The sequence below is a fragment of the Dermochelys coriacea genome, chromosome 2, assembly GCF_009764565.3.
Source record: "Dermochelys coriacea isolate rDerCor1 chromosome 2, rDerCor1.pri.v4, whole genome shotgun sequence".
In the NCBI taxonomy this organism is placed as follows: domain Eukaryota; kingdom Metazoa; phylum Chordata; order Testudines; family Dermochelyidae; genus Dermochelys; species Dermochelys coriacea.
Window position 1 is genome coordinate 120,747,156 of NC_050069.1, and position 24,409 is coordinate 120,771,564.

The 24,409-nt window shown below is 42.4% G+C and overlaps 2 protein-coding genes and 1 long non-coding RNA gene across 19 annotated transcripts in view; 2 read left to right on the top strand and 1 right to left on the bottom strand.

Annotated features, from left to right (window-relative positions):
* Positions 1-3,510, bottom strand: part of PRPF4B (pre-mRNA processing factor 4B) — a 53,750-nt gene extending 50,240 nt beyond the window's left edge. For 6 of the 12 annotated variants that reach the window (XR_006279036.1, XR_006279040.1, XR_005290867.2 and 3 more), the window contains exon 1: positions 3,244-3,416. Coding sequence is in view for 1 of the 12 variants with exons in the window: in XM_038388456.1 (XP_038244384.1) it covers positions 3,244-3,281 (38 nt within the window). In the remaining 11 variants the exon portion in view is untranslated. Of the gene's footprint in view, positions 1-3,243 lie in introns of all 12 variants that reach the window. The other 6 variants (XR_006279039.1, XR_006279038.1, XR_006279037.1 and 3 more) reach the window with 2 other exon arrangements.
* Positions 3,511-4,496: 986 nt separating this feature from the next.
* LOC122455429 lies at positions 4,497-7,138 on the top strand. Its single transcript, XR_006279045.1, has 2 exons — positions 4,497-5,806; positions 6,578-7,138. It is a non-coding gene; the product is annotated as an uncharacterized LOC122455429 (long non-coding RNA).
* Positions 7,139-7,855: 717 nt separating this feature from the next.
* The window catches only part of LOC119850453 (zinc finger protein 69-like), a 31,856-nt gene continuing 15,302 nt past the window's right edge, over positions 7,856-24,409 (top strand). For 4 of the 6 annotated variants that reach the window (XR_006279042.1, XM_043508385.1, XM_043508387.1 and 1 more), the window contains exons 1-3: positions 7,856-9,029; positions 10,032-10,128; positions 23,584-23,828. Coding sequence is in view for 3 of the 6 variants with exons in the window: in XM_043508385.1 (XP_043364320.1) it covers positions 9,008-9,029; positions 10,032-10,128; positions 23,584-23,828 (364 nt within the window). In the remaining 3 variants the exon portion in view is untranslated. Of the gene's footprint in view, positions 9,030-10,031; positions 10,129-11,987; positions 12,102-16,168; positions 16,315-23,583; positions 23,829-24,409 lie in introns of all 6 variants that reach the window. The other 2 variants (XR_006279044.1, XR_006279043.1) reach the window with 2 other exon arrangements.

Below are 24,409 nucleotides of genomic sequence, written 5' to 3' on the forward strand. Positions count from 1 at the left end.
GCATTCATCCAGCCCATACTTCCTTAACTTGCTGACAAGAATGCTGTGGGAGACCGTGTCAAAAGCTTTGCTAAAGTCAAGAAACAATACATCCACTGCTTTCCCTTCATCCACAGAACCAGTAATCTCATCATAAAAGGCGATTAGATTAGTCAGGCATGACCTTCCCTTGGTGAATCCATGCTGACTGTTCCTGATCACTTTCCTCTCCTCTAAGTGCTTCAGGATTGATTCTTTGAGGACCTGCTCCATGATTTTTCCAGGGACTGAGGTGAGGCTGACCGGCCTGTAGTTCCCAGGATCCTCCTTCTTCCCTTTTTTAAAGATGGGCACTACATTAGCCTTTTTCCAGTCATCCGGGACTTCCCCCGTTCGCCACGAGTTTTCAAAGATAATGGCCAAGGGCTCTGCAATCACAGCCGCCAATTCCTTCAGCACTCTCGGATGCAATTCGTCCGGCCCCATGGACTTGTGCACGTCCAGCTTTTCTAAATAGTCCCTAACCACCTCTATCTCTACAGAGGGCTGGCCATCTCTTCCCCATTTTGTGTTGCCCAGCACAGCAGTCTGGGAGCTGACCTTGTTAGTGAAAACAGAGGCAAAAAAAGCATTGAGTACATTAGCTTTTTCCACATCCTCTGTCACTAGCTTGCCTCCCTCATTCAGTAAGGGGCCCACACTTTCCTTGGCTTTCTTCTTGTTGCCAACATACCTGAAGAAACCCTTCTTGTTACTCTTGACATCTCTTGCTAGCTGCAGCTCCAGGTGCGATTTGGCCCTCCTGATATCTTTCCTACATGCCCGAGCAATATTTTTATACTCTTCCCTGGTCATATGTCCAAGCTTCCACTTCTTGTAAGCTTCTTTTTTATGTTTAAGATCCGCTAGGATTTCACCATTAAGCCAAGCTGGTCGCCTGCCATATTTACTATTCTTTCGACTCATCGGGATGGTTTGTCCCTGTAACCTCAACAGGGATTCCTTGAAATACAGCCAGCTCTCCTGGACTCCCTTCCCTTTCATGTTAGTCCCCCAGGGGATCCTGGCCATCTGTTCCCTGAGGGAGTCAAAGTCTGCTTTCCTGAAGTCCAGGGTCCGTATCCTGCTGCTTACCTTTCTTCCCTGCGTCAGGATCCTGAACTCAACCAACTCATGGTCACTGCCTCCCAGATTCCCATCCACTTTTGCTTCCCCCACTAATTCTACCCGGTTTGTGAGCAGCAGGTCAAGAAAAGCGCTCCCCCTAGTTGGCTCCCCTAGCACTTGCACCAGGAAATTGTCCCCTACGCTTTCCAAAAACTTCCTGGATTGTCTATGCACCGCTGTATTGCTCTCCCAGCAGATATCAGGAAAATTAAAGTCACCCATGAGAATCAGGGTGACTTTTTTGAAATTTACTTTACTACGAGAACGCATAGCTAAAATTATACACAAACCTTGGACCTACGAAAGTTAACATTATATTTTGCTATTAACTAGGTATTACAATAGAACATTTTTGCACCGTTATAACGTTTTTAAAATAAATTTTCATGTGACCCAGAAACAGTATGTATTGTTTTTTTATTTCTTTGAAAAGCAACTAGTAAAAGAAGCCCTTCAAACTATTACAGCCAGAAATCAGATTACAATTTAAGACAGGTCCAACACTACATCTAAAAAGCCTTGATTGAATCCCTTCCCCTTTATATTAAGCTAGTAGTTCCCAAATTGCGGCCCGTGAAGCCCTCATGAACCCATCTCATGGTGGGTAAAATCACCAGAGTAAGTGACCACTGCAGGATTTAAGAGGTTGGGAGCGCCTGGCTGATGTATGGCTATATATTTATACTTAAGGCTTGTCAACTCATAAAATACTGCAGCTACACTGCTCTAGCACTTCATCTGCCATCAGCGTAGGTTATCCATCTCCCTGAGACACAATAGCTAGGTCAACAGAAGAATTCTTCCATTGACCTCATGCTGTCTGCACTGAGGGCTAGGTCTGCTTAACTACGCTATTCAGGGGTGTGGATTTTACACACCCCTAATCAACATAGTTGGGTCCCCCTAACTTTTTAGAGTAGCCCAGACCTTAAATCACTACACCAGCATAACTGAGCTGCGCTACTGTAGTATTTTAGTGCAAACACTACCTACACCAACGCGAGGGGTTCTCCCATCAGCCTAGGCAAACTACCTCCCTGCAAAGCAATAGCTAGGTCGACAGAAGATTTTTATCGATCTAGTGCTGTCTATACTGGGGGTTACGTTGGCATAATCACGTCACTCAAGGGTGCAGATTTTTCACACCATTGAGACATGCACCTATGCTAATGTAAATTATCAGTGTAAATTAGCTCTATGTCCACATGGGAGGAGTTGTGTGGCAGTGGTGGTTGGGGGAGGATAGGGTCTGGTTAACTGATTGTCTGTGATCTCAGAGTAGTTGACACCTGTGCGAAAGGCCTCTGGAGAGGCAAATGTATGGCAAGGCCCAGCCTGCGCTTACAAGAGTCCCAGCCACCTGGAGTTCAGACAATCACTTTTAACTCCAGATAAAAGTCTCTAATGAAGAACAAAGTCCGAGAGATCCTTGCTCTCTCACAAAATGCTTTGCACCCTGACTCTAACGCCCACAGCACTAAACACAAGACAAGCCTGGCCCTGGCCTCCTCATCCCAGAACGCTGCACGGCCTGCGTTCCCCAAAGGCAGCGGCGAGTGCAGTGGGTATGGACCAGCCTCCAAGCTTCTGGATACCCCCACCAGGAGGGAGCCGGCCCCACTTTCACTAGGGGAGAGCAGGCCGGCGACCAGCGGCCCTAGGGCGGGAGGGGTTGAGCAGACAGCCAGTGTGAAAAATCGGGATGGCGGGGGGGGAAGTCGCCTATAGAAAAAAAAACATGAACATCGGGACTGACCCTCCCCCTCGGCACCTTAGCAACCACCTCTGGGTGCCCGAGGCGGGAAGGGAGGAGCACGAGGAGCCCCGAACTCCAAGCGCGTGCACGACCTCTCCCCGTCGCGGCCTGGCTCGTGCTCACTGGGCACGGGGAAACGGACGCCGCGTGCACTCCCACCGCCCAGGCCCGCGCTGGGTCTCACGCCAAAGGCCCTCGCGACTCCCCCACCCCCGGCAAATGAGCCTTGGCGACCGTTACAGCCACCTCCCGCCACAAGACGCCTCACAGCTTCTCTCTCCCTCCCACTCCCCCCCCCCCCCGGAGAGGCGCCTTCCCACAGGAGCCGCCCTGTCTCTTACTCGGGCTCCCGCAGCACAGACTCCACCGCGGCGGCCATTTTGAACTTCCAAACTCCTTCGCCGCTGCTGGTGAGACGGGGCCACAGCGCATGCGCGGTGAGACGCCAAGGGTCGAGGCGAGGAAGCGCACCCGCTGGGGCGACCACCGGAAGCGAACCTCACCCTCCGGCGAGGGAGTAAGTCACTTCCGGTGGATCTTTTTCTAGGGAGCGTCTGTAAAGAGCCACCTCCAGGCCCAGCAGCGCAAGCACAGAACAAGTGGCTGGGGAAGGGAGTCTCCGTAGCTCAAGCGATCTGGACGCGGCGCCGTGACGCGGGCAGCTGCATGGGGCGGGGGGACCCAGCGTTTGAGAGGTGGGTGGATGATGGTGGCGGAGGGGACAGGAACTGTGGGGTGATTATAGGACAAAGGGGGTGAAGAGGCAGGTGCTCAGGACTTCTTGGGATGTGTGGCCCCTAGATGTCACACCAAATAAGAAATGGGATACTGAAAACCAGGGGTACAACCAAAACTACCGAGGCTGCCTGAAGTTGTGAGCATATGGAGTTAATTCAAGTAAAAGAGAAATTGCCAGGGAGCCTAAGCTCAAAGCACAGACATTGTGGCATTGTGTTGAATTATGTTTTATGACACTTAATAGCCCTTAAACAAGATTTCACCGTTTATTGTTTTTGATGTCAGAGCAGGCGTAGATGAGCATCTGCAACCCAGATACTCAAGGCATTTGCAGCCTTGCCCTAGCGTATTAGAAGAAGACAGTGAGGCTATGTCAACACTAGCACTTTTGTCAGCATAACTTATGTCGCTCAGGGGTGTGGAAAAAAACGCACCCTGAGTGACAGAAGTGCCAGTGTGGATAGTGCTATGTCAGCGTGAGACGCTCTCCTGCTGACATAGCTACCACTGCTTGTTGGAGGTGGTTGAATTATGTCGATGGCCATGGGAGAGCTCTTTCCCGTTGGCCTAGAGTGGCTACACCAGCGATCTTACAGCAGTGTAACTGCATCGGTACAGCTGTGCCACTGTAAACTCTCGAGTGTAGATATGGCCCTGAGTAGGAAGTCTTGCAAGATTGTCATGAAAATCTAAGCAGCTAGTGATAATATTTGGGGGTGGGAATTATATTTTGCAGACATTATTTTTGAAAATAAATTATTCTGGATGGGAAAGCGAGAATTTTGTCAGCCTGAAAACAAAAATGAACCCCAGGTGTCTGTTTCCATTTTCAAAATGAGAAAAAATGCAGTAAGGAAACAGCATAAACACAGAAAATTGAGCTAGATTTTAAAAATGGTTTCAGTTGTGATAATCTCGGGTGCTAATAATGCTAGTACTTAGTACTCCGCTACTATTGCCGATCATTCATTATAGGTACTAGATAATACTTAGTCCTGCCTTGAGTGCAGGGCGATGGACTAGAGGACCTCTTGTGGTCCCTTCCAGTGCTAGGATTGTATGATTATGGCCTAATTATTACATAGTCCTGCCTCAGTGCAGGGGACTGGACTAAATGACCTACTGAGGTCCCTTCCAGTCCTGCACGTCGATGATTATGTTCGGAAAGACTAACCAAGAATTGTGCAAAGCGCTGCCCAGAGTACTAGACGATAATGTCGCTTTCCCATACCTGCTTCAAAGAGCTCATATGCAACCGTAAATTACCACGTGTTGGATTAGAAAGATGAAGAACCTGAAGCACAGAGCGTTTAAATGACGGAGCCAAACTCACGCAGGGATGGGAACAGGGAGGCGCTCGCGGACCGTGAGCTGTCGCTAGTGTTTAAAGCGTTGAGACTTGGGTTTCAAACGAGTCTTCCGCGGCGCTCTTGTATGCGTCACTTTGCGCACGGTCCCTTAGAGTGGGACAGCGGGCTGTTATGGAGGGTGGAGGCGGGAGGGCTGCGCGCGCGCTCTCACAGTGCCCCCTGGGTTGCGGGCCGGAAGCAGGAAAGCTAGCGGAGAGGGGCGTGTCTGAGCCGCGCAGGCCCGGAAACAGGGCGAGACTAACTCAGCAACGCAGCCAGTGACCCCTGCCGAGCGGCATGGAACCTTCCTCCCTTCCCTTCACGCGCTGCTGACTTGGGCAGTGTGGGGGCGGCACGTGCTTTCAGTGGAGAGTCCGCCCAAGCAGCAGCGGCTGTTGCAAGGGGGTGACTGCGGGAGGATGAGGCGCAGTCGTTGTAGCTGTAGGTGGTGCTTTGAGGTGACTGTGTGCCCTTGGCTGCCAAACAGGCGCAAGGGGGACCCGCCACTGATTGTCTTCCTCTGCCACTAGCCCCTGCTGCTACTACCTCCCTGGTTTTGGTGTATAGCAGCTACGGTCAGTTGGTTCTTCGTCCTTTCCTGTGTAAGGGGAATTCATAGCACCGGAGAACAAAATACTGTATAAGTAGAGCCCTGCAGTGGATACAAAATGTGTATCTGCGTCTGATCCGTGATCTGCAAACGTCACTGGATATAAAGTGGAAATCTGCAGATTTGCAGGGCTCTAAATATAAGGAGCGATCCTGCACTGGTGGGAGCAGGGGAAGGTGTGCAGAGGGATGTACTATAAATGATCAGGTATAGGGCTTCCAGCTGCTGTGATGCATTCTGGATTATTTTATTATTTTAAAAGAATCGGGAAGGTTAACAGACTAAAGATTTGTATAAAAAGGCACAGCCCCTTGTCAGTAGTGGATGCTCTGTATGTATGTCAACTCTATAGATTTGTGAATTAATGTATGCTGAGATGTTTGTATCTTAATGATGCATTTTTCTATGGAAAAGGCTTTGCCATGGGATTCATAAATGTTATGCGAGTCCCAAAATGAATACACAACAAAAATCCAGTAGTGGAGAAAGTAGCAAATGATTTGGGATTGGTTTTTTAAAACATATAAATAGTTTTTCTAAAATCTCAAGTTTGAAAATACAGAATAAATGTTTCATCTGTAATATTAATAATTCACTGAAGTAAAAAATAAGCTGCTTTGTATAAGGCATTTAGGTTTAAATTTTTTACTTTCAAAACTTCTGTTGTCTTCCAAGAGGCTATGATTTCACCCTTGGATTTTATATACCCTGATGCAATTTAGATTATAATCTGACCCTAGGTCCTCTTGTTGTAACTTCTGAGAAAAGACAACAATAATAATTGAAATATGAATATACCATAGCATAGTATGCATCAATCTCTAGTTGGGAAAATGTAAATAGGCACTTTATGTATATCTTGCTTAGTATTACTGAAGATTTAAGATAAATTATCTTCTTCTGGAGAAGATTGCTGATATACCAGCTTTGCAGATCATAGAACAGTTATTAACTGCTTTATTTATGTTTCTCTTATAGACTTGTGTACTTGCACTTTTTGAAGATGAATGAATTTAAATATAAATACCAGTACATTCCTTCCACAAACCTGAGGAGATCACAACATCCAGATTTTATGCCTCTGGGACAGAAGGCTTTGAAACCCAAATTGCCAACCTGGTGGAAATGTTTTTGGTTGAAGTGTACAGGTGCAAATTTTGTCAGTTCACAAGCAGTATCAAGAATAGAATCAGAACTCCTATGACTAACATTCACAAACAGGGTAGAATTTGCCACATTTCTGAGTGCCTTGAAATGGGCCCAGATGAAGATGACTCATACAGCATAGGGGATGAAATCAGCCAAGAAAACAAAGAAAATGAAGAAAACCTTGCAAAGATGTCATTTGTTGCCCATGTACCAGATGCTTCATAAAATGAGCCCTGAATGCTGTGATGTGAGCCTGGGGAGTTACCGTGATAATCCTAATGGCTCTCATTCTTGTAAGGTAAACACACTGTTTGAAGAAGAAGCAGGTCAGTTTCAGCTTGAGGAGCCCTGCTTATATTCCTCTCATATTCCACAGACCCCAATGAATCTTAAAAAAAGCAAAAATGAGGAGGAAGCCTAATTTGAACATCTCATGTCACTTGGCCTGTGTCACATTTCCAGCATTAAAACTCAAACCTTAGAGGTAGAAGTGAAAACAACTAAAGTTTTCAAACAAGAAAATAGTAAAAGTCAGAAGAAGGTCAGACCTGAAAACAGTGGCTTAGCTCAGCCTTTGAAAGGTATTTGCACTTTAAAATCAAGTGCTGAAAGAATACAACACTGCAACATATGTGACCAAGAACTGAAGTCAAAAGGTGCTTATAAAATCCATGTTAAATGTCATGATGGGGATGAGGGCTTCAGATGTGTTTATTGCAATTGCTGCATGACTGAATAGAACTTAATGAAAAATAATTTAAAAACACACAAGCCGGTAAAAGAGAGCTACCAGTGTCTGATTTGCGAGAGAATTTTTATGTTGCCACCCTATGATTTCACCCTTGGATTTTATATACCCTGATGCAATTTAGATTATAATCTGACCCTAGGTCCTCTTGTTGTAACTTCTGAGAAAAGACAACAATAATAATTGAAATATGAATATACCATAGCATAGTATGCATCAATCTCTAGTTGGGAAAATGTAAATAGGCACTTTATGTATATCTTGCTTAGTATTACTGAAGATTTAAGATAAATTATCTTCTTCTGGAGAAGATTGCTGATATACCAGCTTTGCAGATCATAGAACAGTTATTAACTGCTTTATTTATGTTTCTCTTATAGACTTGTGTACTTGCACTTTTTGAAGATGAATGAATTTAAATATAAATACCAGTACATTCCTTCCACAAACCTGAGGAGATCACAACATCCAGATTTTATGCCTCTGGGACAGAAGGCTTTGAAACCCAAATTGCCAACCTGGTGGAAATGTTTTTGGTTGAAGTGTACAGGTGCAAATTTTGTCAGTTCACAAGCAGTATCAAGAATAGAATCAGAACTCCTATGACTAACATTCACAAACAGGGTAGAATTTGCCACATTTCTGAGTGCCTTGAAATGGGCCCAGATGAAGATGACTCATACAGCATAGGGGATGAAATCAGCCAAGAAAACAAAGAAAATGAAGAAAACCTTGCAAAGATGTCATTTGTTGCCCATGTACCAGATGCTTCATAAAATGAGCCCTGAATGCTGTGATGTGAGCCTGGGGAGTTACCGTGATAATCCTAATGGCTCTCATTCTTGTAAGGTAAACACACTGTTTGAAGAAGAAGCAGGTCAGTTTCAGCTTGAGGAGCCCTGCTTATATTCCTCTCATATTCCACAGACCCCAATGAATCTTAAAAAAAGCAAAAATGAGGAGGAAGCCTAATTTGAACATCTCATGTCACTTGGCCTGTGTCACATTTCCAGCATTAAAACTCAAACCTTAGAGGTAGAAGTGAAAACAACTAAAGTTTTCAAACAAGAAAATAGTAAAAGTCAGAAGAAGGTCAGACCTGAAAACAGTGGCTTAGCTCAGCCTTTGAAAGGTATTTGCACTTTAAAATCAAGTGCTGAAAGAATACAACACTGCAACATATGTGACCAAGAACTGAAGTCAAAAGGTGCTTATAAAATCCATGTTAAATGTCATGATGGGGATGAGGGCTTCAGATGTGTTTATTGCAATTGCTGCATGACTGAATAGAACTTAATGAAAAATAATTTAAAAACACACAAGCCGGTAAAAGAGAGCTACCAGTGTCTGATTTGCGAGAGAATTTTTATGTTGCCAAGTACATGGAAAATGCACAGGAACAACCATCATGGAAAACCTAATCTCTTTCTTTGCACAAAGTGTTCATCTTTTTATGAAACTGAGCAAGTGAGAAATCTGCATATATCTTTCCATTATGGTGACTTGTTTAAATGTCTGCATGTGATTTTATTGGTAAGTCTCAAACATTTATTTTTCTCATATTTTCACCCTCCTAAACCCATCTGTAAGCATAATGTATATTGGGGAGTTACAAAGATGTACTTATAGAGTTTCAGCATGTAGTACAGTGGTTCTCAACTCTGGTCCACCGCTTGTTCAGGGAAAGCCCCTGGTGGGCTGAGCCAGTTTGTTTACCTACCGCATCCGCAGGTTCGGCTGATCGCAGTTCCCACTGGCCGCGGTTTGCCGCCCCAGGCCAATGGGGGCTGCTGGAAGCGGCGCGGGCCGAGGGATGTGCTGGCCGTTCTTCCTGCAGCCCCCATTGGCCTGCAGTGGCTAATCGCGGCCAGTGGGAGCTGCGATCAGCAAAACCCGCAGATGCGGAAGGTAAACAAACCGGCCTGGCACGCCGGGGCTTTCCCTGAACAAGCAGTGGACCAGAGTTGATAACCATCTGTGATGAGCTATAACAAATAATCTTAGTGTTACTGGGAAATTGGTTACAGGCAGGTGCAATATAAATGTGTGTGTTGAATAAGCTTTTGCAAATGTACCTTTTTATGAAAATGTTACTCTACAGAATTGCATCTCATTTTAAACTATAATCTGTGGATTCTAAATATTTGTTTTTATTTAAAAAAAAAAAAAGTTAGACTTTAACTTTTTAACTTCTCCTGGACTATTAGGACTTGAAAGTCATGTCACATGTAATGGGAAAAGTAACTTTATGTTGATTTACTCTGTCTCTAGTTTAATGACAACACTTTGCTATTTTTATCTTCAAACCACTACATTCCCACTATAAACATTAACTAATACTTACTTGGCTGTGATGTAGCTGTTACGTACATTTTATGAATAGGGAAACAAATGTATAGCTGAAAACAAGGAAGATTGCTGAACATGGTCAAATATATAGTTTTAGGAAGAATTAGTGATATTTTCTGTATTTACTTCTATTTCTGTTTCCTCTGACACTGATACGTTTCAGTGATCTATGGCTTTTTAACACAGACGGAGAGTGGAGTAAGGTCTGCGAGCATCTTTGCACCCACAACTACAGTTCCAGACCACATCCGTGCACCGAATGTGAAAGATGGTTCTTCCAAATGTAGGTAGCTTTTTAATTTGTATGCTTTACTAGGTGTTTGTCTCTTTTTCTAGTTTCTTGGTTATTAAAATATAGCAAACTATTTCATAAATATTTATTAAAATCAATAATTTATTGGGTTTTTAATGCTGCATCCTGTTACTGTAAATAGTGATGTTCAGGGAATGGTACAGCCCTACATGTGAATATTTAATATAAAAGGGTGAGGGAGTGGGGGTGTTAAAAGAAAAACACAGGTTTTTAAAAATAATGTGGTGGGATTTCCTGTGTTTGGGAAACACCACATCCTGCTGCTGCTATCCGAGGGATAGAGAGTTCTATAATGGCTCTCTATCACAGAGACATGAGGTGGGGAAAAGGTAACTTGGGTTCTGAATACAAAGGATCTTATGCTGTTATGGGAAAGAGAGGTCATGCACTAGAGGTCCTCTATGGCCACTCTGGGGCACTGAATCAAGCATCCTCAACTCTAAAGGACATTGGTGATGGGGGGACCAGAACAGGTACCTTCAGTACTCTTCCCTTACCGCCCTCCCCTTTCAGATACCATTAGGCAGGGCAGAAAAGAACAGGCACCACATGGTCGTGGGATGTTGGTGGCCAGGAGAGGAGAATGGCAGCATGAGACACCCAAATTAAACTCCCATGAGAAACTGACGGCATTTAAAATCAAAATTTTAAGTTTTCAGCTAAAAGTTTGTGATTTTCTGGTTGTTGGTTTTGTTTTGTTTTGACAAAGTCAAAATTTTCCATAGAAAGCAGATACTTTTAATGAAAAATGTAATTTAGTCAAAACCCAGTTTTCTGTCCAAAGAGCATTTTGAAGAATAATAGTTAATAAAAAGTCATCTAGCCCTACGTGGTAGTGACACATTTGCAGCCAGACAGCTTGTCCTGAGCAGTCAAGCTGCTTCCTGCTACCAATAGATAGCTACAGGGGGCTCTCTTTCCATCATCTGCGAGAAGCAGGATTTTCTTCTTATCTAACATATGGAAGGCTCCCTAAAGCCCCACAAATATACCTGGATCGTGGCCTTAAAATTTGATTATATCACATGCTTTTTGTCGTCCCTTTGAAAATCTGCTGAAATTTGAGCGAAAAGAAATCATAGTTCACATAAATTCAATAGGCTTCAGAGTAGCGGCCGTGTTAGTCTGTATTCGCAAAAAGAAAAGGAGGACTTGTGGCACCTTAGAGACTAACAAATTTATTTGAGCATAAGCTTTCGTGAGCTACCTCGCGAAAGCTTATGCTCAGATAAATTTGTTAGTCTCTAAGGTGCCACAAGTACTCCTTTTCTTTTTATAAATTCATTAGAGACTTCTTAGATTTTAGCAGTTAACTTCTTTCTTTGAAATCTTTGGGGAATTTACTTGATACAAATGCAGAGGAATCAAGAGTGGTCTGGAGGGTGGGAAGGGAGTAGAAGGGGACAAGAAGTTTGGGAAAAGGGGTGAAAACTGGGATTGAGATTTGGGGTGGGCAAAAAGACTGGGATTGGTGGATGAACAGATTATCACTGGGAACCAGAGGGCCAAGGGATGGAAGGGAGAGAACTGGGGGAACATATCTGACAAGGGGAAAACTTGTGGGGAGAACTAGGACTGGCTGAGTAGAAAGTCTGGGACAAGAACTAACTTTACAACCTTAATAATCTTTGAATGTAACATTTGTGTGTGATATATTAATGAGATTTGGGAGAAATGGCAAGATTAGTAACCTTTAAAGAAAACTGATAAAAATCCATCAACTTTAGCAATATGTGCTGAATGCCATTAGCAACCAAGCTATGAGAGGCATTCAGCACGTTGTTAATTAAAAGCTCACATATTTCTTACTTGGGTCCTGGGACATTCAGACCTTCTTGAGTCGCCGGCTTCAGCTCTATCATGACACCTTGTTGGTGATGTCATATTGACTACTGCAACCCGCTGAAGCATGGAGCTGGCATATATTGTGGGTGGAGGGTCAGGTAAGTGCCTTTTTATTTTTAACATTATCTTGAAATCTTTGCAAATCAAAATCTTTGCAAAACTGTGTAATATAAAAAAAAATGGGCATTTTTTTGCCCTGTCTACTATAGTAGTTGGCTGAGTAATCCAGCCTTTGTGATATTGACAGTACAATGCTTGCTGGGGCATCACACTAGAGAACTGGCAATCCAGGTGAGGCTGGATGGCATTGGCTGAAGTGGGGGAGAAAAAGACACACACTTTTTTCCCCCTAGGTAACAATGTGCTGAATGAAAAGGAGTACTTGTGGCACCTTAGAGACTAACAAATTTATTTGAGCATAAGCTTTCGGGAGCTACAGCTTACTTCATCAGATGCATTTGGTGGAAAATACAGTGGGGAGATTTATATACTTACACAGAGAACATGAAACAGTGGGTTTTATCATACACGCTGTAAGGAGAGTGATCACTTAAGATGAGCCATCACCAGCAGCCCCGGGGGGGGGGAACCTTTCATGGTGACAAGCAATGTAGGCCATTTCCAGCAGTTAACAAGAACATCTGAAGAACAATGACAGGTTTCAGAGTAGCAGCCGTGTTAGTCTGTATTCGCAAAAAGAAAAGGAGTACTTGTGGCACTTTAGAGACTAACAAATTTATTAGAGCATAAGCTTGCTCACGAAAGCTTATGCTCTAATAAATTTGTTAGTCTCTAAGGTGCCACAAGTACTCCTTTTCTTTTTGAAGAACAATGGGGGGTGGGGTGGGGGGGGAGAAATAACATGGGGAAATAGTTTTACTTTGTGTAATGACTCATCCATTCCCAGTCTCGATTCAAGCCTAAATTAATTGTATCCAGTTTGCAAATTAATTCCAATTCGGCAGTCTCTCGTTGGAGTCTGTTTCTGAAGTTTTTTTGTTGAAGGATAGCCACCCTCAGGTCTGTAATCGAGTGAACGGAGAGATTGAAGTGTTCTCCGACTGGTTTTTGAATGTTATAATTCAAAAACCATCATCTCGGGCATTAGCACCCTGACAGCAGGATTGTCTGGCTATGTAGACTCCCTCCTCAGACCCTACGTTACCAGCACTCCCAGCTATCTTCGAGACACCACTGACTTTCTGAGGAAACTACAATCCATTGGTGATCTTCCTAAAAACACCATCCTAGCCACTATGGATGTAGAAGCCCTCTACACCAACATTCCACACACAGATGGACTACAAGCCGTCAGGAACAGTATCCCTGATAATGTCACGCCTAACCTGGAGGCTAAACTTCGTGACTTTGTCCTCACCCATAACTATTTCACATTTGGGAACAATGTATACCTTCAAATCAGCGGCACTGCAATGGGTAGCCGCATGGCCCCACAGTATGCCAACATTTTTATGGCTGATTTATAACAACGCTTCCTCAGCTCTCGTCCTCTAATGCCCCTACTCTACTTGCACTACATTGATGACATCTTCATCTTCTGGACCCATGGAAAAGAAGCCCTTGAGGAATTCCACCATCAACCTCAGCCTGGACCAGTCCACACAAGAGATCCACTTCCTGGACACTATGGTGCTAATACGCGATGGTCACATAAACACCACCCTATATCGGAAACCTACTGACCGCTATTCCTACCTACATGCCTCTAGCTTTCATCCAGATCATACCACACGATCCATTGTCTACAGCCAAGCTCTACGATATAACCGCATTTGCTCCAACCCCTCAGACAGAGACAAACATCTACAAGATCTCTGTCATGCATTCTTACAACTACAATACCCAGCTGCTGAAGTGAAGAAACAGATTGACAGAGCCAGAAGAGTACCCAGAAGTCACCTACTACAGGACAGGCCCAACAAAGAAAATAACAGAACGCCACTAGCCATCGCCTTCAGCCCCCAACTAAAACCTCTCCAATGCATCATCAAGGATCTACAACCTATCCTGAAGGACGACCCATCACTTTCACAGATCTTGGGAGACAGGCCAGTCCTTGCTTACAGACAGCCCCCCAACCTGAAGTAAATACTCACCAGCAACCACACCCCACACAACAGAACCACTAACCTAGAGACCTATCCTTGCAACAAAGCCCGTTGCCAACTCGGTCCACATATCTATTCAGGGGACACCATCATAGGGCCTAATCACATCAGCCACACTATCAGAGGCTTTTCACCTGCGCATCTACCAATGTGATATATGCCATCATGTGCCGGCAATGCCCCTCTGCCATGTACATTGGTCAAACTGGACAGTCTCTACATAAAAGAATAAATGGACCCAAATCAGATGTCAAGAATTATAACATTCAAAAACCAGTCGGAAAACCCCCCAGACCACTCTTGATTCCTCTGCATTTGTATCAAGTAAATTCCCCAAAGATTTCAAAGAAAAGTTAACTGCTAAAATCTAAGAAGTCTCTAATGAATTTATAAAAAGAAAAGGAGTACTTTTGGCACCTTAGAGACTAACAAATTTATCTGAGCATAAGCTTTCGTGAGGTAGCTCATGAAAGCTTATGCTCAAATAAATTTGTTAGTCTCTAAGGTGCCAAAAGTACTCCTTTTCTTTTTGCGAATACAGACTAACACGGCTGCTACTCTGAAATGTGCTGAATGCCTCTCTTCTTCACCAAGCTGTTGCAGGGCATTTAGCACATATTGCTAAAGTTGATGGAATTTCACAGGTCACCTCCTAACACTGTTGTTTTGTCTTGGGGTTGGTTATATTAATCATTAATATTCATGTAACAGCTAATATCTCATTTTCTGTTTTTCTTCACTTCCTACACTTTCAAGATTTTTGTTGTTGCTAAAATATTCGGCTCATTCAATCGTGATAAACCACAAACAAATTCTCAGTGAATACTCTGTGAACAATGAAAATATGGTTATGATACCAGGTGTCAAATAAAATAGTTTTCTATGAAGTTATACTTTACTTGCCACAAATGAAAGTATTCTTACTCAGATTTGTTTGCTTCTGTTTTCACACTGACATGCGAACATCAGCTTCCCGTTCCCTCCCAAAAGGCCCTTGCCAGATCTTTTTAAAAATATTCTATGACTACACAGCAAACAAAATAAGCTTATCTGTGTTGGTCCTGGGATATTAGAGACAAGGTGGGTGAGGTAATATCGTTTATTGGACCAACTTCTGTTGGTGAAAGAGACAAGCTTTTGAGCTTCACAGAACTGCTCTTCAGGACTGGGAAAGATAGTGTCACAGCTAAATACAAGGTGGAACAGATTGTTTAGCGTAAGTTGTTAACACACTTTCTGAGGAGCCATTCAAGGTGAAGTGGCCCATTAACACCTCTTCAGTTATAGGACAAAAAACATGCTAAGCAATCTGTTCCGCCTTGTATTTAGCTATGACAATCTGAGGGTATGTCTATACTGCAACATAAACTCGTGCTTGTGCCTGGGATTAAGCCTAACCCTCTTCCACCTACACTGAAAGTGTGCTGACCGAGGGTCCCAACCCTGCAGGGCCGGAGGGGCCGAGCTTGAGTCAAGCCAGCACCCAGGGGACAGACACTTTTGCTTTGCAGTGAAGGTGCAGCCTAAGTACCTTTCCCAGACCTGAAGAAGAGTTCTGTGTAGCTTGAAAGCTAGTCTCTCTCACCAACAAAAGTTGGTCCAATAAAAGATATTACCTCACCCACTTTGTCTCTCTAAGATTATTTTAGTCCTTCAAAGCTTGACAAAATATACTGCCTATATAGTTCTTCACATACTATTGTGCCTATACTTATTTTCAAAGACAATATCTTTTATTAATGCAAAAATCTGCCTATGACCTGGTTTGATCTTGATCCCAGTTTTGTGTAAGAGAGTTATTTTCACAAGCTTTGCATGATGGTTCAGATTTCAAATGCCGTAGTAACAGTTTAGTGTTTTTTGGCAGTAATACACAAGAAGTATCCATATTTGAACAACATGATAAAATAATGAAAGTTTAAGGGTAAAATAAAGCTAAATTCATTCCTACTGTAATTAATTTAATTAACCTCAGTAGAATTACACCAACAATAAATGTTGCCTGTCATGCTTATCTGTATATATTATCATTCAAGGTTAAACTGAAGACATATATGCTATAATGCTAATGCTATATACTGAAGGAAAGCTGAACACATTTCCATAAAAATATTTATTTAAAAAATGTCATGAATTATCATGAATCAATTGGGTTCCAAGATTGCAGCTGCAGTTTTAAAATGTACGTAAAAGACTCTCATCCTAAAGAGTTTTCCCCTCCACCGTTGACTCTTTTTCCTGCTTTTTCAACTAGTTGAATTCAAGAAGACACTGTCTCTGGAAAGAAGGGGTATACTTTATATCTTGTTATAGCCTCCTGCTATTTAAAGTGGTGATGTTTTTCTGACTGATTATCACAGTATTTTAAAAACAAAAAAATCCACACACTTTTAAAGACGAGATTACCACATGAGTGGTATAGAAGTCCCTTAGTTCAATAACGGCAAGAGAAAAGTAGTCATCTAACTGTATTATTGATAATTGCACAGCAGAAAAAGAAAACTGGTTTAGATTTAAAAACAAAGGTTGACTTTTCAATAACTATAAAAAAATTAGTACCAGAAAAGCAGAACCAGAAAGCAATGTCCTGGTTTCTAAAACATGCTATTTTATTTGTAAGGGCTTGTCTACACTGGCAATTTACAGCGCTGCAACTTTCTCGCTCGGGGGTGTGAAAAAACACCCCCCATTCCCCCCCAAGCACAGCAAGTTTCAGTGCTGTAAAGCGCCAGTGTAGACCATGCACCAGCGCTGGGAGCCGCACTCCTCTTGGAAGTGTTTTTTTAAGAACGCTGGGAGAGCTCTCTCCCAGCGCTGCACCGCAACCACACAAGCCACGTTAATGTGCTGCTGCGGCTGCACTTTAGCGTTGCCAGTGTAGACTAGCCCTAATACTCCACAAATACTCATTGTGGGTTCCTAATTGTCTTCTGCAGCACTAACTGTTCCCAGATAGTAAAATTGTTGGACCTGGTTTATCCTTCTTAGGTCTTCCCCTTAATAATGGTACTATACTGGTATATTATGAAAGTACTACTGTAACAATGCTGGTTCTGGTGGGACTCAACTGAGAGTGCCAATTCAGGAGAAATTGCTTAAAGCAGGGCAGTTACAGCCCAAGGCTGGGGTTTCTATGCATACCAAGGCAAACCAAACCAGCCAAACAGAGAAGACTTTGGTTTTACCCCACTGGCTAACCACAAGTCACACAAGCAATTCCCTTAGACACTCCAGTTTCCCAGTATCGCCACCAGTGCCACTCGTTATGGGGACAAATGGTTATGAAAACCAATACCCCAGTAAAAGAAAAAAGGTTTTCTCGATCCCAAAGGACCAAGCCCCAGACCCAGGTCAATATACAAGTTAATCTTACCCACAAATCATGCTGTTGCCAATCCTTTAGAATCTAAAATGTAAAGGTTTATTCATAAAAGGAAAAAGATATAGATGAGAGCAAGAATTGGTTACATGGAATCATTACATACAGAAATGGCAAAGTTCTTGGTTCAGGCTTGTAGCAGTGATAGAATAAACGGCAGGTTCAAATCAAGCCTCTGGAGTACATCCACAGCTGGGATGGGTCATCAGTCCTTTGTTAGAGCTTCCGTTTGCAGCATGTCCCTCCAGAGGTATGAAGCAGGATTGAAGACAAGATGGAGATGAGGCATCAGCCTTTTATAGTCTTTTCCAGGTGTAAGAACACCTCTTTGTTCTTACTGTGGAAAATTACAGCAAAATGGAGTTTGGAGTCACATGGGCAAGTCCCTGCATACTTTACTGAGTCACAAGATGTATCTGCCTTCTCTCAGTGGGTCCAAAAAAGAAAAGGAGTACTTGTGGCACCATAGAGACTAACTTAGAGACTAACAAATTTGAGCATAAGCTTTGCATCCGATGAAGTGAGCTGTAGCTCACGAAAGCTTATGCTCAAATAAATTTGTTAGTCTCTAAGGTGTCACAAGTCCTCATTTTCTTTTTTGTGAACACAGACTAACACGACTGCTACTCTGAAACCTCTCAATGGGTCATTTGTATAGCTGATGGTCCTTAATGGGCCATCAAGCAGGCTAGGCAGAGCTAACACCAACTTGTCTAGGCAACAAGAAAAGGAGTACTTGTGGCACCTTAGAGACTAACAAATTTATTTGAGCATAAGCTTTCGTGAGCTACAGCTCACAAATGCATCCGATGAAGTGAGCTGTAGCTCACGAAAGCTTATGCTCAAATAAATTTGTTAGTCTCTAAGGGGCCACAAGTACTCCTTTTCTTTTTGCGAATACAGATTAACACGGCTGCTACTCTGCAACTTGTCTAGGGTGTCACCCATAAGCATAGCATAAATTTGAAATACAGACAGTATAGAATCATTATTCATAACTTTAGCTACAAAAATGATACACACATATAGAGAGCATAATCATAACCAACAAACCATAACCGCTCCATAGACACCCCCCCTTACACGAAAACGTTTATACAAGATATGAGGTATCTGAAGGGAAAAGCTCAGACTCACGGATGGAAGCAGGGCTGGGGAATTTTGAGGGGAGACTGGGTGAGGAAAGTGGTCAGTGGAAGCATGTGACTAAAAGAACCAGGCAGAGGAAAAGATGGGCTAGTGAAGGAGAAATAGAGCTTAGGAATAGGTTTGCAGAATTGGAAAATGAAGAAGGGGCTCAGCAGGTACATGTTGAAGGTGGAAGGGTAAGGAAGAAGAGAAGAGAGGCTAGTCCTACAAGAAAAGCAGAAGAGTCAAAGGAGACTACACTAAATATGAGCCCCAGGAGGATACAGGATGGGTTGAAGAGGATTATAAGGGAAAATAGGAATGGAAAGAACTTGCAGCCAGAGGGAACAGGGGAGAGACTGGAGAATAGCACCGTCACCCGGAAAAGGCAGGTCTATGTGATCGGGGACTCTTTATTGAGAAGAATAGAGAGGCCTGTAACTAGAGCTGATCAGGAGAATAGAAGGGTGTGCTGTCTTCCGGGTGCTAAGATACGGGATGTAGACCTGAGGTTGAAAAGGATCCTAAAGGGAGCGGGAAAGAATCCCCTAATTATCCTTCCTGTGGGAACAAATGATACGGCTTGATTCTCGCTGGAAAGTATTAAGGGAGACTATGCTAGGCTGGGGAAGACGCTTAAGGAAATTGAGGTGCAGGTGATCTTTAGCGGGATCCTTCCTGTTCCTAGAGAAGGGCAACAAAGGTGTGACAAGATTATGACTGTCAACAGATGGTTTAGGCAGTGGTGCTATAAGGAGGGCTTTGGGATGTATGGCCATTGGGAGGCATTCACGGACAGAGGACAGTTCTCTCGGGATGGACTTCATCTGAGTAGGGAAGGAAATAGACTTCTAGGATGGAGGCTGGCACAACTGATAAAGAGAGCTTTAAACTAGGAATTAGGGGGAGATGGTTGGGAGATGTCCAGGAAATCTCCACGCCAGATTTTAGCATTGAGAGGGAAGAAGACGAAGTAAGAAAGGATACAGCCATGGGTAGGAGAATGTATATAAGGAGCGAGGGTGGTGTGGATACTAGTCTAATAGGGTATACTGGCTGTAGAATGACTGTGCCTAATAGGGTACAAAATATGAGCGAGGCCAAACAGCAAAAATTAAGCTGTTTATACACCAATGCGAGGAGCCTAGGTAACAAAATGGAGGAACTAGAGCTACTGGTGCAGGAAGTGAAACCAGAGATTAAAGGGATAACAGAAACATGGTGGAATCGTAGTCATGACTGGACTACAGGTATTGAAGGGTATGTGCTGTTTAGGAAAGACAGAAATAAAGGCAAAGGTGGTGGAGTAGCATTGTAGATCAATGATGAGGTAGAATGTAAAGAAATAAGAAGCGATGCAATGGATAAGACAGAGTCCGTCTGTGCAAAAATTACATTGGGGAAGAAAACTAGTAAAGCCTCTCCTACGATAGTGCTTGGGGTGTGCTATAGACCTCCGGGATCTAATTTGGATATGGATAGAGCTCTTTTTAATGTCTTTAATAAAGTAAATACTACTGGAAACTGCGTGATCATGGGAGACTTTAACTTCCCAGATATAGACTGGAGGACCAGTGCTAGTAATAATAATAGGGCTCAGATTTTCCTAGATGCGATAGCTGATGGATTCCTTCATCAAGTAGTTGCTGAACCGACTAGAGGGGATGCCATTTTAGATTTAATTTTGGTGAGTAGCGAGGACCTCATAGAAGAAATGGTTGTAGGGGACAATCTTGGCTCAAGTGATCATGAGCTAATTCAGTTCAAACTAAATGGAAGGATTAACAAAAATAAATCTGCAACTAGGGTTTTTGATTTCAAAAGGGCTGACTTTCAAAAATTAAGGAAATTAGTTAGGGATGTGGATTGGACTGAAGAACTTCTGGATCTAAAGGTAGAGGAGGCCTGGGATTACTTTAAATCAAAGCTGCAGAAGCTATCGGAAGCCTGTATCCCAAGAAAGGGGAAAAAATTCATAGGCAGGAGTTGTAGACCAAGCTGGATGAGCAAGCATCTTAGAGAGGTGATTAAGAAGAAGCAGAAAGCATACAGGGAGTGGAAGATGGGAGGGATCAGCAAGGAAAGCTACCTAATTGAGGTCAGAACATGTAGGGATAAAGTGAGACAGGCTAAAAGTCGAGTAGAGTTGGACCTTGCAAAGGGAATTAAAACCAATAGTAAAAGGTTCTATAGCCATATAAATAAGAAGAAAACTAAGAAAGAAGAAGTGGGGCCGCTTAACACTGAGGATTGGTGTGGAGGTTAAAGATAATCTAGGCATGGCCCAATATCTAAACAAATACTTTGTCTCAGTCTTTAATAAGGCTAAAGAGGATCTTAGGGATAATGGTAGCATGACAAATGGGAATGAGGATATGCAGGCAGATATTACCATATCTGAGGTAGAAGCGAAACTCAAACAGCTTAATGGGACTAAATCGGGGGGCCCAGATAATCTTCATCCAAGAATATTAAAGGAATTGGCACCTGAAATTGCAAGCCCATTAGCAAGAATTTTTAATGAATCTGTAAACTCAGGAATAGTACCGAATGATTGGAGAATTGCTAATATAGTTCCTATTTTTAAGAAAGGAAAAAAAAGTGATCCGGGTAACTACAGGCCAGTTAGTTTGACATCTGTAGTATGCAAGGTCCTGGAAAAAATTTTGAAGGAGAAATTAGTTAAGGGCATTGAAGTCAATGGTAAATGGGACAAAATACAACATGGTTTTACAAAAGGTAGATCGTGCCAAACCAACCTAATCTCCTTTTTTGAAAAAGTAACAGATTTTTTAGATAAAGGAAATGCAGTGGATCTAATTTACCTAGATTTCAGTAAGGCATTTGATACCGTGCCACATGGGGAATTATTAGTTAAATTGGAGAAGATGGGGATCAATATGAACATCAAAAGGTGGATAAGGAATTGGTTAAAGGGGAGACTGCAACGGGTCCTACTGAAAGGCGAACTGTCAGGCTGGAGGGAGGTTACCAGTGGAGTTCCTCAGGGATCGGTTTTGGGACCAATCTTATTTAATCTTTTTATTACTGACCTTGGCACAAAAAGTGGGAGTGTGCTAATAAAGTTTGCAGACGATACAAAGCTGGGAGGTATTGCCAATTCGGAGTAGGATCGGGATATTATAGAGGAGGATCTGGATGACCTTGTAAACTGGAGTAATAGTAATAGGATGAAATTTAATAGTGAGAAGTGTAAGGTTATGCATTTAAGGATTAATAACAAGAATTTTAGTTATAAGTTGGGGACGCATCAATTAGAAGTAACGGAATAGGAGAAGGACCTTGGAGTATTGGTTGATCATAGGATGACTCTGAGCTGCCAATGTGATATGGCTGTGAAAAAAGCTAATGCGGTTTTGGGATGCATCAGGAGAGGCATTTCCAGTAGGGATAAGGAGGTTTTAGTACTATTATACAAGGCACTGGTGAGACCTCACCTAGAATACTGTGTGCAGTTCTGGTCTCCCATGTTCAAAAAGGATGAATTCAAACTGGAGCAGGTACAGAGAAGGGCTACTAGGATGATCCGAGGAATGGAAAACTTGTCTTATGAAAGGAGACTTAAGGAGCTTGGCTTGTTTAGCCTAACTTAAAGAAGGTTGAGGGGAGATATGATTGCTCTCTATAAATATATCAGAGGGATAAATACTGGAGAGGGAGAGGAATTATTTCAGCTCAGCACCAATGTGGACACAAGAACAAATGGGTATAAACTTGCCACCAGGAAGTTTAGACTTGAAATCAGACAAAGGTTTCTAACCATCAGAGGAGTGAAGTTTTGGAATAGCCTTCCAAGGGAAGCAGTGGGGCAAAAGATCTATCTGGCTTTAAGATTCTACTTGATAAGTTTATGGAGGAGATGGTATGATGGGATAATGGGATTTTGGTAAGTAATTGATCTTTAAATATTCAGGGTAAATAGGCCTAATCCCCTGAGATGGGATATTAGATGGATGGGATCTGAGTTACCCAGGAAAGAATTTTCTGTAGTATCTGGCTGGTGAATCTTGCCCATATGCTCAGGGTTTAGCTGATTGCCATATTTGGGGTCGGGAAGGAATTTTCCTCCAGGGCAGATTGGAGAGGCCCTGGAGGTTTTTCGCCTTCCTCTGTAGCATGGGGCATGGTTGACTTGAGGGAGGCTTCTCTGCTCCTTGAAGTCTTTAAACCATGATTTAAGGACTTCAATAACTCAGACATAGGTGAGGTTTTTCATAGGAGTGGGTGGGTGAGATTCTGTGGCCTGCGCTGTGCAGGAGGTCGTACTAGATGATCAGAATGGTCCCTTCTGACCTTAGTATCTATGAATCTATGAATATTTGCTGCAAATATATAACAGTGGTCGGAACAGCGATCTATACAGTTACAGATTATGTCAGTAACGTCACAACTACTTACAAGAATGCTAACCTCACCTTGTAGAGTGTGAGTAAAAATTATATATAAATACCGTACTGTAAGACATTTGCTTATCCATATTTTTTGCAATATTTAAAAAAACATAAGCAGTTACTAGATTAATATAATTTCAAGGACACAAGTTAAATATAACTTTGTCCTGTGTCTAAGTACTAAATGTTTGAACATCTTATCTAGTTGCTGATGGGAGTCTGTGTGTGTGTGTGTGTGTGTGTGTGTGTGTGTATATAATATATATAACTTCATGTATTTAGCATGGAATTGTGATATGTTAACATCATTTGCTCACCCGTGAAACTAACTATTTCTAAAATACAATTACATCTTCACCTACCTTTTGAGAATGTTTTATCCAAAACTAATAAAATGTTTTCCGCCACTGAAGATAATAAAGTTTATTTTGATTGACTTGCACTTTTTTTGGTAGGTGGAGGGAATTCTTAAGTCTAATTCTGGCTTGGGTTTGCTAATTTCCTTATTTGTATTTCTTTACTGTCCACCCAGAGCTGAGCTGAAAGAGCATATGGCAAAACACAAAACTCCCAAACCCTTCCTATGTTCATTATGTGGCCAAGCATTTAAATATAGATGTCAAATGAGCAGGCATCACAAACATGTCCATCAAAGACAGAAAGTGAAAGAGATGAAGAAAAGAAAGAGAACTGAGAATAGTCTTGTGCACTCTGATACAAAAAGAACAGCTAGAACAAAAAGAACTCAAATGAATTTGTGTGCAGCATCTGCAACAGGTAAGGCCTATGCTACGATTTGGTTCAAACTCTGTTTTATGCTTGCAAGTAGTTCTATAGACTTCCATTTTGGGATTATTATTCAAGTACTGTTATTCACCATGGGGAATATTTTCAGAGAGAGGGGCCCACAGTTAATCTAAAATAGGCACTCTCTTGGCATGGCTTTGTATACAAATAGGTCTGTAGTTGGGTTACTCATATGAACAAGCTGCGGGGTTGGGGGGGACTGTTACCACATATGCGTGATAGGTTTTCTTATGGAGTTTTTCTTTTACATTTTATCAACATTTTGTTATATACAGTAGATTTTTCTAGTTGACACCTTTTAAAAATATTAACTGAATGTGGGTGAGACTTACTGTGTTTGTGTGTCTATCACTTTGGACCTCATTTTCAGAAAGAGAGACCTGATATCTGCAAAAAATGGATGGTTACATGTGTTATAATAATCTAATAATGTTAGATTAGATTAAATGTTAAATATTGTTACATGCTGGGTGAAACCTTGTTAAGAACTCAGTTTAAAAAAAAAAACTCCATGAGGTCGATGAATATGAACTCACCCTTCAATTAGCATA